This window comes from Engystomops pustulosus, chromosome 1 (assembly GCF_040894005.1).
Source record: "Engystomops pustulosus chromosome 1, aEngPut4.maternal, whole genome shotgun sequence".
NCBI lineage: Eukaryota > Metazoa > Chordata > Amphibia > Anura > Leptodactylidae > Engystomops > Engystomops pustulosus.
Genome location: NC_092411.1, coordinates 291,645,372 through 291,664,535, shown reverse-complemented (window position 1 = coordinate 291,664,535; position 19,164 = coordinate 291,645,372). Strand labels below are relative to the sequence as shown.

General features: G+C 47.5%; 1 protein-coding gene across 1 annotated transcript in view; it reads right to left on the bottom strand.

Moving 5' to 3' along the window:
* Positions 1-19,164, bottom strand: part of LOC140129129 (vomeronasal type-2 receptor 26-like) — a 94,780-nt gene that overhangs the window by 36,675 nt on the left and 38,941 nt on the right. The window contains exons 9-10 of the mRNA XM_072150712.1: positions 8,490-8,613; positions 6,275-7,053 (exon numbers count right to left, since the gene is read on the bottom strand). Coding sequence (XP_072006813.1) covers positions 6,275-7,053; positions 8,490-8,613 — 903 coding nt within the window. The remainder of the gene's footprint in view (positions 1-6,274; positions 7,054-8,489; positions 8,614-19,164) is intronic.

The following is a 19,164-nucleotide window of genomic DNA, read 5'->3' as shown; positions in this document are numbered from 1 at the left end:
ACCGATATTATTTGAGCGCTTCTTGCTCACCTCCTTTGGTTCCTCTCTGACACCCATTGGTTTGAAGCCTGAGTCCAATTAGGGTATGTCGCCATGCCACTCTCTAGCCTGCTGCCGCTGCCTCTGCCTCTGCATGCCGTCCCCTATAGTGTCAGGGTCAATTATTGGATGTTTTACATGCTATCTAGCTTCATTCTGTCACTCTGTCATGGCCATGCTGTTGCCCATAATTTCGGCATAATGGTGCGATTAAGCAGCCTCAGAGGCATCCATGCATGCTGCCCCTGCTGTTTCCTGTCCATTTCCGTGGTGTTTCCATCCTTTTCTGAGGTTCCCAGGTGTTTGGCCAAGCTTCCCTGTGCAGAGCCTTGGTCCCCTTGAAAAATGCTCGAGTCTCCCATTGACTTCAATGGGGTTCGTTATTCGAGACGAGCACTCGAGCATCGGGAAAAGTTCGTCTCGAATAACGAGTACCCGAGCATTTTAGTGTTCGCTCATCTCTAATTGTCACCCCACTATTTCTAAAGTAACGATAGGTCTAGTGTTGCCAACAACAACCAATAACCCTCGGCTCACCCCCCCCCCACCATCCCATGCATCAATCATTTTTAATTGTGTGTTTGAAATGTTCCTATGTGTTCCTCAGATGATGTGTGCTCAAAACATTGCCTGAAAGGGATCAATGAAGTTGCACTGTATTGTATATATACCCCTAACACCACAACTGACCAAACTGTGCCATCCACATATATCATAAACTCACCGGCCACTTTATTAGGTGCACCATGCTAGTAACGGGTTGGACCCCCTTTTGCCTTCAGAACTGCCTCAATACTTCGTGGCATAGATTCAACAAGGTGCTGGAAGCTCCTCAGAGATTTTGGTCCATATTGACATGATGGCATCACACAGTTGCCGCAGATTTGTCGGCTGCACATCCATGATGCGAATCTCCTGTTCCACCACATCCCAAAGATGCTCTATTGGATTGAGATCTGGTGACTGTGGAGGCCATTTTAGTCCAGTGACCTCATTGTCATGTTCAAGAAACCAGTCAGAGATGATTCCAGCTTTATGACATGGCGCATTATCCTGCTGAAAGTAGCCATCAGATGTTACAGGGTACATTGTGGTCATAAAGGGATGGACATGGTCAGCAACAATACTCAGTTAGGCTGTGGCGTTGTAACGATGCTCAATTGTTACCAAGGGGCCCAAAGAGTGCCAAGAAAATATTCCCCACACCATGACACCGCCAGCCTGAACCGTTGATACAAGGCAGGATGGATCCATGCTTTCATGTTGTTGACACCAAATTCTGACCCTACCATCCGAAAGCCGCAGCAGAAATCGAGACTCATCAGACCAGGCAACGTTTTTCCAAACTTCTACTGTCCAATTTCGCTGAGCTTGTGCAAATTGTAGCCTCAGTTTCCTGTTCTTAGCTGAAAGGCGTGGCACCCGGTGTGGTCTTCTGCTGCTGTAGCCCATCTGCCTCAAAGTTCGACGTACTGTGCATTCAGAGATGCTTTTCTGCCTACCTTGGTTGGGTGGTGATTTGAGTCACTGTTGCCTTTCTATCAGCCTGAACCAGTCTGCCCATTCTCCTCTGACCTCTGGCATCAACAAGGCATTTCCGCCCACAGAACTGCCGCTCATGTGATGTTTTTTTTTTTTCGGACCATTCTCTGTAAACCCTAGAGATGGTTGCGCGTTAAAATCCCAGTAGATCAGCAGTTTCTGAAATACTCAGACCAACCCTTCTGGCACCAACAACCATGCCACGTTCAAAGGCACTCAAATCACCTTTCTTCCCCATACTGATGCTCGGTTTGAACTGCAGGAGATTGTCTTGACCATGTCTACATACCTAAGTTGCCGCCATGTGATTGGCTGATTAGAAATTAAGTGTTAACGAGCAGTTGGACAGGTGTACCTAATAAAGTGGCCGGAGAGTGTATGTCCCCCATACATGTGTGTGAATGCAGCCTAAAAGAGAGTTAGTGGCCGTAGTTTTTATGAATGCTGTAGTACAGGGGTCAGGAACCTTTTTGGCTGAGAGAGCTATAAGCGTCACATATGCTTAAAGGGACACTGACAGAACAATTGCTCCAGCGATCATTAGTACAGCAAGGAGTGTTCCTCCCCCCTGTACTAAGCCTCCACTGGACCATAACACTGGTAATTCCCTGTAAAAAAAAAAAAATAAAAAAAATAATAATATACAGACGCCATCCGCTGCAGAACATCCCTATACAGACGCCAACCGCTGCAGAACATCCCTACAAAGATGCCAACTGCTGCAGAACATCCCTATACATGAGCCAACCGCTGCAGAATATCCCCATACATGAGCCAACCGCTGCAGAACATCCCTATACAGACGCCAACCGCTGCAGAACATCCCTATACATGAGCCAACCGCTGCAGAACATCCCTTTACACAAGCCAACCGCTGCAGAACATCCCCATACATGAGCCAACCGCTGCAGAACATCCCCATACATGAGCCAACCGCTGCAGAACATCCCTATACATGAGCCAACGGGTGCAGAACATCCGCATACATGAGCCAACGGCTGCAGAACATCCCCATACATGAGCCAACCGCTGCAAAACATCCCCATACATGAGCCAACTGCTGCAGAACATCCCCATACATGAGCCAACCGCTGCAGAACATCCCTATACATGAGCCAACCACTGCAGAACATCCCTTTACAGATGCAAACCGCTGCAGAACATCCCCATACATGAGCCAACCGATGCAGAACATCCCTATACATGAGCCAACTGCTGGAGAACATTCCCATACATGAGCCAACGGCTGCAGAACATCCCTATACATGAGCCAACGGCTGCAGAACATCCGCATACATGAGCCAACGGTTGCAGAACATCCGCATACATGAGCCAACCGCTGCAAAACATCCCCATACATGAGCCAACTGCTGCAGAACATCCCCATACATGAGCCAACCGCTGCAGAACATCCCTATACATGAGCCAACCACTGCAGAACATCCCTTTACAGACGCCAACCGCTGCAGAACATCCCCATACATGAGCCAACCGCTGCAGAACATCCCTATACATGAGCCAACCGCTGCAGAACATCCCTATACATGAGCCAACCGCTGCAGAACATCCCTATACATGAGCCAACCGCTGCAGAACATCCCTATACCTGAGTCAAGCGCTGCAGAACATCCCTATACAGACTCCAACCGCTGCAGCACATCCCCATACATGAGCCAACCGCTGCAGAACATCCCTTTACAGACGCCAACCGCTGCAGAACATCCCCATACATGAGCCAACCGCTGCAGAACATCCCTATACATGAGCCAACCGCTGCAGAACATCCCTATACATGAGCCAACCGCTGCAGAACATCCCTATACATGAGCCAACCGCTGCAGAACATCCCTATACAGACGCCAACCGCTGCAGAACATCCCTATACATGAGCCAACCGCTGCAGAACATCCCTTTACACAAGCCAACCGCTGCAGAACATCCCCATACATGAGCCAACCGCTGCAGAACATCCCCATACATGAGCCAACCGCTGCAGAACATCCCTATACATGAGCCAACGGGTGCAGAACATCCGCATACATGAGCCAACGGCTGCAGAACATCCCCATACATGAGCCAACCGCTGCAAAACATCCCCATACATGAGCCAACTGCTGCAGAACATCCCCATACATGAGCCAACCGCTGCAGAACATCCCTATACATGAGCCAACCACTGCAGAACATCCCTTTACAGATGCAAACCGCTGCAGAACATCCCCATACATGAGCCAACCGCTGCAGAACATCCCTATACATGAGCCAACCGCTGCAGAACATCCCTATACATGAGCCAACTGCTGCAGAACATCCCTATACAGACTCCAACCACTGCAGAACATCCTTATACTTGAGCCAACCGCTGCAGAACATCCCTATACATGAGCCAACCGCTGCAGAACATCCCTATACACAAGCCAACCGCTGCAGAACATCCCTATACCTGAGTCAAGCGCTGCAGAACATCCCTATACAGACTCCAACCGCTGCAGCACATCCCCATACATGAGCCAACCGCTGCAGAACATCCCTTTACAGACGCCAACCGCTGCAGAACATCCCCATACATGAGCCAACCGCTGCAGAACATCCCTATACATGAGCCAACCACTGCAGAACATCCGCATACATGAGCCAACCGCTGCAGAACATCCCTTTACAGACGCCAACCGCTGCAGAACATCCCCATACATGAGCCAACCGCTGCAGAACATCCCCATACATGAGCCAACCGATGCAGAACATCCCTATACATGAGCCAACTGCTGGAGAACATTCCCATACATGAGCCAACGGCTGCAGAACATCCCTATACATGAGCCAACGGCTGCAGAACATCCGCATACATGAGCCAACGGTTGCAGAACATCCGCATACATGAGCCAACCGCTGCAAAACATCCCCATACATGAGCCAACTGCTGCAGAACATCCCCATACATGAGCCAACCGCTGCAGAACATCCCTATACATGAGCCAACCACTGCAGAACATCCCTTTACAGACGCCAACCGCTGCAGAACATCCCCATACATGAGCCAACCGCTGCAGAACATCCCTATACATGAGCCAACCGCTGCAGAACATCCCTATACATGAGCCAACCGCTGCAGAACATCCCTATACATGAGCCAACCGCTGCAGAACATCCCTATACCTGAGTCAAGCGCTGCAGAACATCCCTATACAGACTCCAACCGCTGCAGCACATCCCCATACATGAGCCAACCGCTGCAGAACATCCCTTTACAGACGCCAACCGCTGCAGAACATCCCCATACATGAGCCAACCGCTGCAGAACATCCCTATACATGAGCCAACCGCTGCAGAACATCCCTATACATGAGCCAACCGCTGCAGAACATCCCTATACCTGAGTCAAGCGCTGCAGAACATCCCTATACAGACTCCAACCGCTGCAGCACATCCCCATACATGAGCCAACCGCTGCAGAACATCCCTTTACAGACGCCAACCACTGCAGAACATCCCCATACATGAGCCAACCGCTGCAGAACATCCCCATACATGAGCCAACCGCTGCAGAACATCCCTATACACACGCCAACCGCTGCAGAACATCCCTATACATGAGCCAACCGCTGCAGAACATCCCTATACATGAGCCAACCGCTGCAGAACATCCCTATACCTGAGTCAAGCGCTGCAGAACATCCCTATACAGACTCCAACCACTGCAAAACATCCCCATACATGAGCCAACCGCTGCAGAACATCCCTATACATGAGCCAGCTGCTGCAGAACATCCCTATACACACGCGATGTGATAGTTTTATATCAGCCTTTTAGGCTGCGCTGCTTTTCAGATTTATTAAAGTGGCGTTGGCCCTTTCATAAATCTCTCTGGGATTTTTTGGAAATAATTGCAAGTAGAGTAAAATAATTGCTAAATCACAAACACCAGGAGAGGAGTGGAGTGACCTTGTGACTTTTTTGTGATTATTTTTAAAAAATCGCAAATCTTATATCTGGTTCTATGTTTAGGCCACTATTGTGTTTAAACCCCTTTGTGATTTTTTTTCCACATTTGTACACCAAAAATTCAGTGATAAACCTCCCCCATAGAGAGTTGGCAGTCACTGTGATTAAAAGTATCAATTCTTTATTCAATATTCTTAAAATAAATTCAAGCGACACAGAGAGGGAATAGCACAACAGGGGTAGTGTGAAGGATGAATTGTTTCATGCTACACAGTCAGGTTCAGGGTTTCAGTTCGGGTACATAACCTGGACATGTTGGCGGAATGGCGGCCAAACACCCATTCTGGAAAATTAATGCCCTGAGCCATAGCTATTATTGTGTCCAATCATAGCCATCAGTAATCGGCTGTTCAGCTATCGATACGGAGCTATATCTAGGTTGTGCGGCAGAACAGAAACCCCCGAACACGAATGTCGGGTCCACTCATCTCTATTCATTTATTGTATCATCTGATGGTCATGACAATATCCCTGGGTACAATGACTAGCGCACTGACTTATATTTATATTTTTTAATATAATTCATGCTTTAAAAATAAATTTCTTTTGCCATTTTTACATTGATGACTATGTCTTTTTATCCATTATTACATTTCTTGTGTTCATTTCAGGTTTTATAAGTAGAATATACATTTTAGGAAAAAATATACAACCCAGAACTCCGGCACATGAGGTCAGGATGGCGAATACCTCCACAGCCACCATGTATTTCCCTCTGGTGCTCAGATAAGCCGGGATCATGGCGATCCAGACACTGCAGAACAGCAGCATGCTGAAGGTGATGTACTTGGCCTCATTAAAACTGTCCGGTAATGTCCTCACCATGAAAGCCAGAACAAAGCTCACAGCTGCCAGGAGCCCCATATAACCCAACATGGAGTAGAAGCAGATATCTGACCCCTCATTACACTGAATGATGATCTTCCCAGGATACGTGTGATGGTTATACTCTACATAAGGAGGAGACACCAACAACCAAATAACGCAAATAAGAACTTGTACAGAAGAACAAATCACCACCACAGAATTAGAAAGTTTGAATGACACCCACTTCACCCAGAAACTTCCAGGTTTGGTGGCTTTGAAGGCAATGCAGACTGTGATAGTTTTGGCCAGAATAGAAGAGACTCCAATGATGAAGAAATTCCCAAATGATACTTGTCTCAGTAAGCAGGTGATGTCCACTGGACGACCAAGGAAGAAGAAGACACAGAGGAAGCTCAGCAAGATGGAGACCAGGAGGATGAAGCTCACAGTCCGGTTATTGGCTTTAACAATGGGAGTGTCCCAGTAATGGATGAAGCTTCCCAATATGAATAATGTTACTAAAGCAAACAATAAAATTACTCCCAAAGATATAAAAGAAAAAGTATCATTATAGGATAAAAACTCAAACAATTTGGGAATACAATTCACTTTCTTCTCATCAGGCCACTCTTCGTTAGGACATGTACTGCAGATTTCACTGTCTGAAATAGAGACAACAAAATGTTACTGGGATTCAACAATAAAGTGGTTGTAGAGGACTAGCATTTTATATACAAGGCTGAAGGGGGTCTGTAAAAATATGAAAACATATTCTCCCCTCCTAAGACACTCCTCTTTTCCTGCAGTGCCAACTTCACTGCCATGCTCTGTCTACAAGGGGGTGGCTATCCCATTTTGACCACTAGTATGTCTGCTAATGCTTGGCTCATACAGTAGCGTGCGTGCAACAGGGGTTAGAATGGGCGCCCTGACTTATGAATACACACATAGAACATAGAACATAGTGGAGCCGTGGGAGAATAGAAGCACCAGAGAGGTGAGTTTATGCCCCAAAATCTTCTGTTAAAAAAGAAATTATTAACAGAGAGAGCTGCTACAGTGTCAATAAGCGTAGTGCGTAGAGATAAGTGGGTTGGTAGAAATTCGGGTCACTATTTTCTGTGTTTTTCCAATGATCCCGGCACAGACCAGCAGACACAGACGTAACTGCAAATTCTTCTTTATTGAACGTCAGATTAGATAGTACATGTATCCAAGACATGCCAAGAATGACTTACGCATTTCGGCTAACAAGCCTTATTCATAGTCTAAAACATAACCCATAGTAACGGGAACAATCCCTCCCACTAAATCAGATGGCTGGATTAAAGGGAACCTGTCACCAGGGGACCCATTTTTAGCACTCCCCCAGTCCCCACAGAGCATAGTACATACACTGCCAAAGTGTTTTTGTATTAAAAATTGGTTTTACAGAAAAAAGATATGTTATATTGTACCTTTCCTTAGTATCTGCTGTGTGACTTGGCACTCGACCACTGGGAGTGGCTGGAAAGGAGCAGTTCCACCCCACCCCCCAACCTTAGGAAACAGCTCCTCCATGTGTCCTTTTCAAATATATGAAAATACTCATCACTTGGCTTAGCGACGCCCCCTGCTTCTCTACAGCCAATCCCAAGTCTGGGGAATTATTCATATATTTGAAAAGGACACATGTTTCTCAAGGGTGGGGGGCGGGACTGCTCCTTTCCAGCCACTCCCAATGGACGAGTGCCTAGTCACACAGCAGAAGCTAATAAAAGGTACAATATAACATATATTTTTTCTGTAAAACCAATTTTTTATACAAAAACACTTTGGCAGTGTATGTACTATGCTCTGAGGGGACTGAGGGAGTGCTAAAAATGGTGACAGGTTCCCTTTAAATAGGGGCCTCGGCTTAAATTCGGCCGGCTTATACTTGAGTATATACGGTAATTATGTTTAAATTGTGTAAACATTACATTAGTTACATGTAATTGCACACACTAAATTTGATGCAAAACACTGAGAAAAATGTACACACAATACACATACAACACATAAATATAAGGTGATCAGTAATCTCCATCTATCCAAAAGTTTCTAATCTAATTTTTACCTCTTTTGTTGGACACTTCCCCCTCAGCACATGGGACACAGTTATAGCAGCAGACATGACGTCCTTCTTTAGGAGCCTTCCTGGATCCTGGAGAACATGGATCATTGCACCAGGCCTCGGGCATCTGTACTTAGAGAAAACCATACATAATGTGATCGATTCTTATATTATTTACACATTGCAAAACTGGGGTAGAAAATTTACAATACGCTCGGTCCCCTACTTAATAACACTTGACTTACAGACGACCCCTAGTTACAAATGGACCTCTGGATGAAGGCAATTTCCTGTACTTTATCCTTAGGCTACAATAATCAGCTATAACAGTTATCACAGGCGTCTGTAATGAAGCTTTATTGTTACTCCTGGTTCTTATGACAACCCAACATTTATAACATCAAATTTAGAACAAACCTACAAACTGCATAAAATATACAGTTCCAACTTACATATAAATTCAACTTAAGAACAAACCTACAGAACCGATCTTGTATGTAACCCAGGGACAGCCTGTACATAGAAAAAATCAAAATATAGTCAAGAATGTGCAGGGCGGGATGAAAAATGTAGTAGTGGTTCAAAAATAAAACAATGCACCACAGAAGAGATCTGCAAATACATTCACCACGACGTGATCCATTACTATTACCAATCGAAAGCAGCGGCCTCGCCTCACCTTGTAATAAAGAATAAAATGACCGAGTGAAGGTTCATTAGTGAAGATACAAGGACTTCAGTAGTGGCCCTGGTAGCCGACGGACATAGTCTGAATTATAAACAGTTTTTTTTTTCTGCTACTACGATGGCAAATATGGGGGCACTATTACAATTCAGCCACTATGGGGTGCTGTTACTATTTGGGTAAATTTAGGGCTACTTGACTATTTGGGTCGCCCAAGGAGCTCTGTGATTTTATGATTTCTACACATTTACTTCTGTGAATGTTCTTTAAGTCATAGTCCGGATAATATATACAGGGGATTATTATCAGTAGGGAGGGGGGGGGGCTAGGGATAGTCCTATTACTGTCTTTGAAACTCTGCTGCCCCCTCAGCTTTACTACAGTGGCTTTGGTCCTTAAAGTCAATCTGTCACCAGAAATGTCATTTTAAGAATTAGCCTCTGCAATGTTGATTTTAAAAATGCCTTTGTCATAATTCAGAACAATTTCAGTAGATTATTTCACATACCCTGGCTCCCTGCAAGCAACTTGTGGTAAGTCCCGGGGGAGGGACAGCTGGAGCCAGTGTCAGTGTTCTTTCCTCCACACTCACCTCACTTCAGAATATGGACAAGGGCATTTTTGACCCCTTCCCGTTGAGGCCCTTTTTTGTTTTTGTGTTTCATTTTTTACTCCCTTCTTTCAAAAATCTATAAAAATCTTTTGCCACGTAAAGAGCTCTGTGATGGCTTGTTTTCTGCAAAAAAATTGCATTGGGAGGATTGAAAAAAATCAAAATGAGGTGTGTCACAGGTGGCGCCACAATCCATTTTGCAGATCACGCGTGCCCGTCTCGGTGGCGTGGTCCCCGCTGCCGCTGGTCACGCTCCTGCTGCTTCATACCCAGGCCTACGCATACCACTCCACGCTCCTGCTCCAGATCCAACTAGGCCACGCGCGTGTCCCTTCTTTCTAGGTTGCGCGCTGGCTCTTCAAGATTTAAAAGGCCAGTGTCTTGACGATTGGCACTGGTTAATCCGGCTCTGCTTTATCATGCACCTCCCTTCCTGCCTCGCAGGATCTTCAGCATCATTCCTGTTAAGTGAAAGCCCTCCTGTATTTCCTTTGTGTCCTGTGTTTCCGTCATCCTTCCTGAATTTCTGTTACGTGTGCCAGCTCCTGTGTTCCTGTCATGAGAGCCAGTGTTCCCTCCAGCACTGTTCTCCTGCTGTCAACCCAGGCTCGGACTGTATCCTGCTATACTACCTTGGCTGCCAACATGGGCTAGTCGCACCCATGGAATGACCTTGTGGCACCCAGCCGCAGCAAGACCATCCCCACGGTTTGCGTCGGGCTCCAGTGAAGACCAGGTGCCCCTTTGACTCCGGTCACGGGTGTCAGCTAGTACCACCTCCTGTGGTGGTCTAGAGGGTCCAGAGACCCAGAACCCTGACACAGTAATTTGATGAAAAAACACATTTTCACCATTTTCTTGTGGGATTGGATTGCACGGATCTCACTCTACACCCCAAATTACATGTTTACTTTATTCTTTGGATCAGTGCAATCACAGGGATCTCAAAATTGTAAAGGTTTTATAATGCTTTTATACATTTACTAAAATTAAAACCTCCTGTTTTCATTTTGCCATCTTTTGACGCTAATAATCTTTTTCATACTTTGGTGTATGGAGATGTTGGTGGTGTAATTTTTTGCGAATTTTGTTGGAATTTTCAATGCAACCATTGATAGGACTGTACAACCTTTTAATCACAACTAGAGATGAGCGAACACTAAAATGCTCGGGTACTCGTTATTCGAGACGAACTTTTCCCGATGCTCGAGTGCTCGTCTCGAATAACGAACCCCATTGAAGTCAATGGGAGACTCGAGCATTTTTCAAGGGGACCAAGGCTCTGCACAGGGAAGCTTGGCCAAACACCTGGGAACCTCAGAAAAGGATGGAAACACCACGGAAATGGACAGGAAACAGCAGGGGCAGCATGCATGGATGCCTCTGAGGCTGCATAATCGCACCATTATGCCAAAATTATGGGCAACAGCATGGCCATGACAGAGTGACAGAATGAAACTAGATAGCATCTAAAACATCCAATAATTGACCCTGACACTATAGGGGACGGCATGCAGAGGCAGCGGCAGCAGGCTAGAGAGTGTCATGGCGACATACCCTAAATGGACTCAGGCTTCAAACCAATGGGTGGCAGAGAGGAACCAAAGGAGGTGAGCAAGAAGCGCTCAAATAATATCGGTACATGATAAAAGTTTGCCAGTATATTTTGTGGATTACACAGCAGGGTGGCGACAAAGTTAACATGGAAGCCATGAAAACAACCCAAAATTCTGCCTGACACAGCTCGTTTGATAAGGGGACCATGTATGGAGGCAGTGAACTAGTAGTAGATTAAAGGTGCTGCAGTTAAAACTATGTTAGTTGGATCTTGGCATGGAGCTGGCGCTCCGCTGCCAGGCGAGCTTTCGCCAATCCAAGCCCCTGTCTATAGGCTACTCCCCAAACAGCACTTCTAAGAACCTTTTGTATAAGATCAAGTGTAGTAGCGTTCTTATAAGTTTAGGATATGGCGGGTGAGGGGAATGTAAACAGATGCGCAAGAAGCGCTGAAATAATATCCCTAAATGGTAAAAGTTTGCAAGTATATTTTGGGGATTACACAGCAGGGTGGCGACAAAGTTAACAACTTTGATGTGGAATGCCCTGTAATAGCTCTTGGGCGGTGTGCCTTTTATCGCCTAGGCTCAGCAGTTTCAGCACCGCCTGCTGTCGCTTAGCGACGGCACTGCTGCTGTGCCTAGAGCTACCGACTGATGGCGCCATGCCCACGGATGGTAATTCGGAGGAGGAGGAGGTGGAGGAGGGGTGGGAGGAGGTATAGTAGGCCTTTGAGACCTGGACCGAGGTAGGCCCCGCAATTCTCTGCGTCGGCAGTATATGACCAGCCCCAGGGTCAGACTCGGTCCCAGCCTGCACCAAGTTAAGTGTAGTAGCGTTCTTATAAGTTTGGGATATGGCGGGTGAGGGGAATGTAAACAGATGCGCAAGAAGCGCATGATGCGCATGGAGCTGGCGTTCCGCTGCCAGGCGAGCTTTCGCCAATCCAAGCCCCTGTCTCTAGGCTACTCCCCAAACAGCACTTCTAAGAACCTTTTGTATAAGATCAAGTGTAGTAGCGTTCTTATAAGTTTAGGATATGCCGGGTGAGGGGAATGTAAACAGATGCGCAAGAAGCGCTGAAATAATATCCCTAAATGGTAAAAGTTTGCCAGTATATTTTGTGGATAACACAGCAGGGTGGCGACAAAGTTAACAACTTTGATGTGGAATCCATGAAAACAACCCAAATTTCTGCCTGACACACCTCGTTTGATAAAGGGACGATGTATGGAGGCAGCTATATGGACGACTTTTGGAGGTAGCAATGGAGACAACGTGTGGAGGCTGCTATGGAGACAATTTAATTTGGATAGTGCCTGTATGTGGCAGTCCCAAACATTTTTCAAACCAGAGGAGCAGGTAGGTGGCCCTCCAGTAAAATGGGATAGATTGAGTGCCTGTATGTGGCAGTCCCAAAAATGTTTCAAACCAGAGGAGCAGGTAGGTGGCCCTCCAGTAAAATGGAATAGATTGAGTGCCTGTATGTGGCAGTCCCAAAAATTGTTCAAACCAGAGGAGCAGGTAGGTGGCCCTGCAGTAAAATGGAATAGATTGAGTGCCTGTATGTGGCAGTCCCAAAAATTGTTCAAACCAGAGGAGCAGGTAGGTGGCCCTGCAGTAAAATGGAATAGATTGAGTGCCTGTGTGTGGCAGTCCCAAAAATGTTTCAAACCAGAGGAGCAGGTAGGTGGCCCTCCAGTAAAATGGAATAGATTGAGTGCCTGTATGTGGCAGTCCCAAAAATTTTTTAAAACAGAGGACCGGGTAGGTGGCCCTCCAGAAAAATGGAATAGATTGAGTGCCTGTATGTGGCACTCACAAAAATTGTTTCAAACAGAGGACCGGGTAGGTGGCCCTCCAGAAAAATTAAATGCATGAAGTACTATAGCAAGAGCCAGTGGGTCCTGTCAAAAAATAGCCATTTTCCTCTGCTTTACTGTACAAAGAGGAGGAGAAGGAGGAAAATGAGGAGGAGGAGGAGGAGTGGATCAATTATTCAGGTTGAGCTTCCTTCACCTGGTGGAGATTGGAAATTCTGAGAAATCCAGCCTTTATTCATTTTAATAAGCGTCAGCCTGTCAGCGCTGTCAGTCGACAGGCGTGTACGCTTATCGGTGATGATGCCACCAGCTGCACTGAAAACCCGCTCGGACAAGACGCTAGCGGCAGGGCAGGCAAGAACCTCCAAGGCGTACAGCGCCAGTTCGTGCCACATGTCCAGCTTTGAAACCCAGTAGTTGTAGGGAGCTGTGTGATCATTTAGGACGATGGTATGGTCAGCTATGTACTCCCTCACCATCTTTCTGTAAAGATCAGCCCTACTCTGCCGAGACTGGGGACAGGTGACAGTGTCTTGCTGGGGTGACATAAAGCTGGCAAAAGCCTTGTAAAGCGTACCCTTGCCAGTGCTGGACAAGCTGCCTGCTCGCCTACTCTCCCTCGCTACTTGTCCCGCAGAACTACGCACTCTGCCGCTAGCGCTGTCAGAAGGGAAATACTGTTTCAGCTTGTGCACCAGGGCCTGCTGGTATTCATGCATTCTCACACTCCTTTCCTCTCCAGGGATGAGAGTGGGAAGATTTTGCTTGTACCGTGGGTCCAGGAGAGTGAACACCCAGTAATCGGTGCTGGAATAAATTCTTTGAACGCGAGGGTCACGGGATAGGCAGCCTAGCATGAAATCTGCCATATGCGCCAGAGTACCAACGCGTAAGAATTCACTCCCCTCACTGGCCTGACTGTCCATTTCCTCCTCCTCCAACTCCTCCAACTCCTCTTCTTCTGCCCATACACGCTGAACAGTGAAGGACTCAACAATGGTCCCCTCTTGTGTCTCGCCAACATTCTCCTCCTCTTCCTCCTCATCCTCCTCCACCTCCACCTCCTCCGATATGCGCTGAGAAACAGACCTCAAGGTGCTTTGGCTATCAACAAGGGAATATTCTTCCCCCGTCTCTTGTGACGAGCGCAAAGCTTCCGACTTCATGCTGACCAGAGAGTTTTTCAACAGGCCAAGCAGCGGGATGGTGAGGCTGATGATGGCGGCATCGCCACTGACCATCTGTGTTGACTCCTCAAAGTTACTCAGCACCTGACAGATATCAGACATCCACGTCCACTCCTCATTGTAGACTTGAGGAAGCTGACTGACCTGACTACCAGTTCTGGTGGAAGTTGACATCTGGCAGTCTACAATCGCTCTGCGCTGCTGGTAAACTCTGGATAACATGGTCAGTGTTGAATTCCACCTCGTGGGCACGTCGCACAACAGTCGGTGAGCGGGCAGTTGGAGGCGGCGCTGCGCTGCCCTGAGAGTGGCAGCATCTGGGCTGGACTTCCTGAAATGCGCACAGATGCGGCGCACCTTCGTGAGCAAATCAGACAGATTGGGGTATGTCTTGAGGAAACGCTGCACTATCAGATTTAACACATGGGCCAGGCATGGCACATGTGTCAGTCTGCCGAGTTGCAGAGCCGCCACCAGGTTACGGCCGTTGTCACACACAACCATTCCCGGCTTGAGGTTCAGCGGTGCCAGCCACAGATCAGTCTGCGCCGTGATGCCCTGTAATAGCTCTTGGGCGGTGTGCCTTTTGTCGCCTAGGCTCAGCAGTTTGAGCACCGCCTGCTGTCGCTTAGCGACGGCACTGCTGCTGTGCCTAGAGCTACCGACTGATGGCGCCGTGCCCACGGATGGTAGTTCGGAGGAGGAGGTGGAGGAGGGGTGGGAGGAGGAGGAGGCATAGTAGGCCTGAAACACCTGGACCGAGGTAGGCCCCGCAATCCTCGGCGTCGGCAGTATATGAGCAGCCCCAGGGTCAGACTCGGTCCCAGCCTCCACCAAGTTAACCCAATGTGCCGTCAGCGATATATAGTGGCCCTGCCCGGCAGCACTCGTCCACGTGTCCGTGGTCAGGTGGACCTTGTCAGAAACGGCGTTGGTCAGGGCACGGATGATGTTGTCTGACACGTGCTGGTGCAGGGCTGGGACGGCACATCGGGAAAAGTAGTGGCGGCTGGGGACCGAATACCGAGGGGCGGCCGCCGCCATGAGGTTGCGAAAGGCCTCGGTCTCTACTAGCCTATAGGGCAGCATCTCCAGGCTAAGCAATCTGGAGATGTGCACATTAAGGGCTTGGGCGTGCGGGTGGGTTGCACTATATTTGCGTTTCCGCTCCAGCGTCTGGGGTATGGAGAGCTGAACGCTGGTGGATGCTGTGGAGGATCGTGGAGGCGACGATGGGGTTTTTGTGCCAGGGTCCTGGGCAGGGGGCTGACTAGCAGCTGACACAGGGGAAGGAGCAGTGGTGTGCACGGCCGGAGGTGAACGGGCTTGTTGCCACTGAGTGGGGTGCTTAGCATTCATATGCCTGCGCATACTGGTGGTAGTTAAGCTAGTAGTGGTGGAACCCCTGCTGAGCCTGGTTTGGCAAATGTTGCACACCACAGTCCGTCGGTCATCCGGTGTTTCCTTAAAGAACCTCCACACTTCTGAAGATCTAGCCCTCGCCGCAAGAGCCCTCACCACGGGAGCTTCACTAGTTGACAGTGGCGCTGATGCACCAGCTCTGGCCCTGCCTCTCCGTCTGGCCCCACCACTGCCTCTTCCAACCTGTTCAGGTCGAGGACTCTCCTCCGTCTCAGAAGCACTGTGTTCACCCGGCCTCTCAACCCAGCTTGGGTCTGTCACCTCATCATCCTCCGATCCCTCAGTCTGCTCCCCCCTCGGACTTCCTGCCCTGACAACAACTTCCCCACTGTCTGACAACCGTGTCTCCTCATCGTCGGACACCTCTTTACACACTTCCACTACGTCAAGAAGGTCATCATCACCCACAGACTGTGACTGGTGGAAAACCTGGGCATCGGAAAATTGCTCAGCAGCAACCGGACAAGTGGTTTGTGACTGTGGGAAGGGTCCAGAAAACAGTTCCTCAGAGTATGCCGGTTCAAATGCCAAATTTTCCTGGGAGGGGGCAGACTGGGGGGGAGGAGGCTGAGGTGCAGGAGCTGGAGGAGTGGGGATTTCGGTGACATGGGTGGACTGCGTGGAAGACTGACTGGTGGTGGACAAATTGCTCGAAGCATTGTCAGCAATCCACGACATCACCTGTTCGCACTGTTCTGGCCTCAACAGTGCTCTACCACGAGTCCCAGTAACTTCAGACATGAACCTAGGGAGTGTAGCTCTGCGGCGTTCCCCTGCTCCCTCATCAGCAGGTGGTGTCTCACCCCGCCCAGGACCACGGCCTCTGACCCCTGCAGTAGTTGGACGCCCACGTCCCCGCCCTCGTCCTCTACCCCTAGCCCTCGGGTTAAACATTTTTAAAATGAGAGTTATAACTTTTTTTTTTTTTTTACTTCTTTTTGTTTTTTTTGGTGTTTTTTTGTGTTTTTTTTTTTTTTTTGTGTTTTTTGTTTTTTTTTGAGTTTTTAAAACCAAACAATCCTATCCTATTGCTATGGCTATTTTCTAGCCAAGTATCAAAGGAAGCACACTACTATGCCAGATGAGATGACACAGAGTTATTGCCTAATAGAAATCCAACCCCTACTGAATTTTGCCACTTCGGCCTTTGCTATGGATATGTGCGCCACTAAGCGCAGAACACAGCGGTCGCAAGTCTCACTACAAATTGCTCAGAATTGGCAAGTACATGCACTGCAGAAACTACAGCCACCAGCAGATCAACCAGAAATCAAATATATAGAACGCTACTGTAGGCTTCAAGAAGCTGTTTGTATTCTCCTCTGGCTATTTTCTAGCCAAGTATCAAAGGAAGCACACTACTATGCCAGATGAGATGACACAGAGTTATTGCCTAATAGAAATCCAACCCCTACTGAATTTTGCCACTTCGGTCTTTGCTATGGATATGTGCGCCACTAAGCGCAGAACACAGCGGTCGCAAGTCTCACTACAAATTGCTCAGAATTGGCAAGTACATGCACTGCAGAAACTACAGCCACCAGCAGATCAACCAGAAATCAAATATATAGAACGCTACTGTAGGCTTCAAGAAGCTGTTTGTATTCTCCTCTGGCTATTTTCTAGCCAAGTATCAAAGGAAGCACACTACTATGCCAGATGAGATGACACTGAGTTATTGCCTAATAGAAATCCAACCCCTACTGAATTTTGCCACTTCAGCCTTTGCTATGGATATGTGCGCCACTAAGCGCAGAACACAGCGGTCGCAAGTCTCACTACAAATTGCTCAGAATTGGCAAGTACATGCACTGCAGAAACTACAGCCACCAGCAGATCAACCAGAAATCAAATATATAGAACGCTACTGTAGGCTTCAAGAAGCTGTTTGTATTCTCCTATGGCTATTTTCTAGCCAAGTATCAAAGGAAGCACACTACTATGCCAGATGAGATGACACTGAGTTATTGCCTAATAGAAATCCAACCCCTACTGAATTTTGCCACTTCGGCCTTTGCTATGGATATGTGCGCCACTAAGCGCAGAACACAGCGGTCGCAAGTCTCACTACAAATTGCTCAGAATTGGCAAGTACATGCACTGCAGAAACTACAGCCACCAGCAGATCAACCAGAAATCAAATATATAGAACGCTACTGTAGGCTTCAAGAAGCTGTTTGTATTCTCCTATGGCTATTTTCTAGCCAAGTATCAAAGGAAGCACACTACTATGCCAGATGAGATGACACTGAGTTATTGCCTAATAGAAATCCAACCCCTACTGAATTTTCCCACTTCGGTCTTTGCTATGGATATGTGCGCCACTAAGCGCAGAACACAGCGGTCGCAAGTCTCACTACAAATTGCTCAGAATTGGCAAGTACATGCACTGCAGAAACTACAGCCACCAGCAGATCAACCAGAAATCAAATATATAGAACGCTACTGTAGGCTTCAAGAAGCTGTTTGTATTCTCCTATGGCTATTTTCTAGCCAAGTATCAAAGGAAGCACACTACTATGCCAGATGAGATGACACTGAGTTATTGCCTAATAGAAATCCAACCCCTACTGAATTTTCCCACTTCGGTCTTTGCTATGGATATGTGTGCCACTAAGAGCTAAACACAACGGTAGCAAGTCCCCCTGCTAATTCCTCACAAAATGGTAAAAGATGCAAATTAAAATAAAAAAAGTAGAACGTTATTGTAGCCCTAAGAAGGGCTGTTGGGTTCTTTGAGAATCACTCCTGCCTAACAGTAAGCTAATAGAACACCCTAACGCTTTCCCTGAGCAGCAGCAGCTCTCTCCCTAGCGGCATCCAGAGACAGAATGATCCGAGCAGCGCGGCCAGCGGCTAGTCTATCCCAGGGTCACCTGATCTGGCCAGCCAACCACTGCTATCGACGTGTAAGGGTACCACGTCATGCTGGGTGGAGTGCAGAGTCTCCTGGCTTGTGATTGGCTCTGTTTCTGGCCGCCAAAAAGCAAAACGGCGGGAGCTGCCATTTTCTCGAGCGGGCGAAGTATTCGTCCGAGTAACGAGCAGTTTCGAGTACCCTAATGCTCGACCGAGCATCAAGCTCGGACGAGCATGTTCGCTCATCTCTAATCACAACCTTTAATCACAACGTTTTATTGAATTTTTTTATATTTTTCAAAATAGCAAAAAAATTCCATTTTGGACTTTGGGCCCCATTTTCCGATATGGAGTTAAACGCTGTGAAACACAAAGTAGGAGGCAGGCACTGCTGAAATGAAAATGTCATCAAACCACAATCCAAGACTACATAAGAAAAAACGATGAAAGAAAATCACCAGTATCAAAATGTATTTATTCATTAAATATGCACAGTGCAATGACACCAAAGACATAAAAATAACGAAAAAGG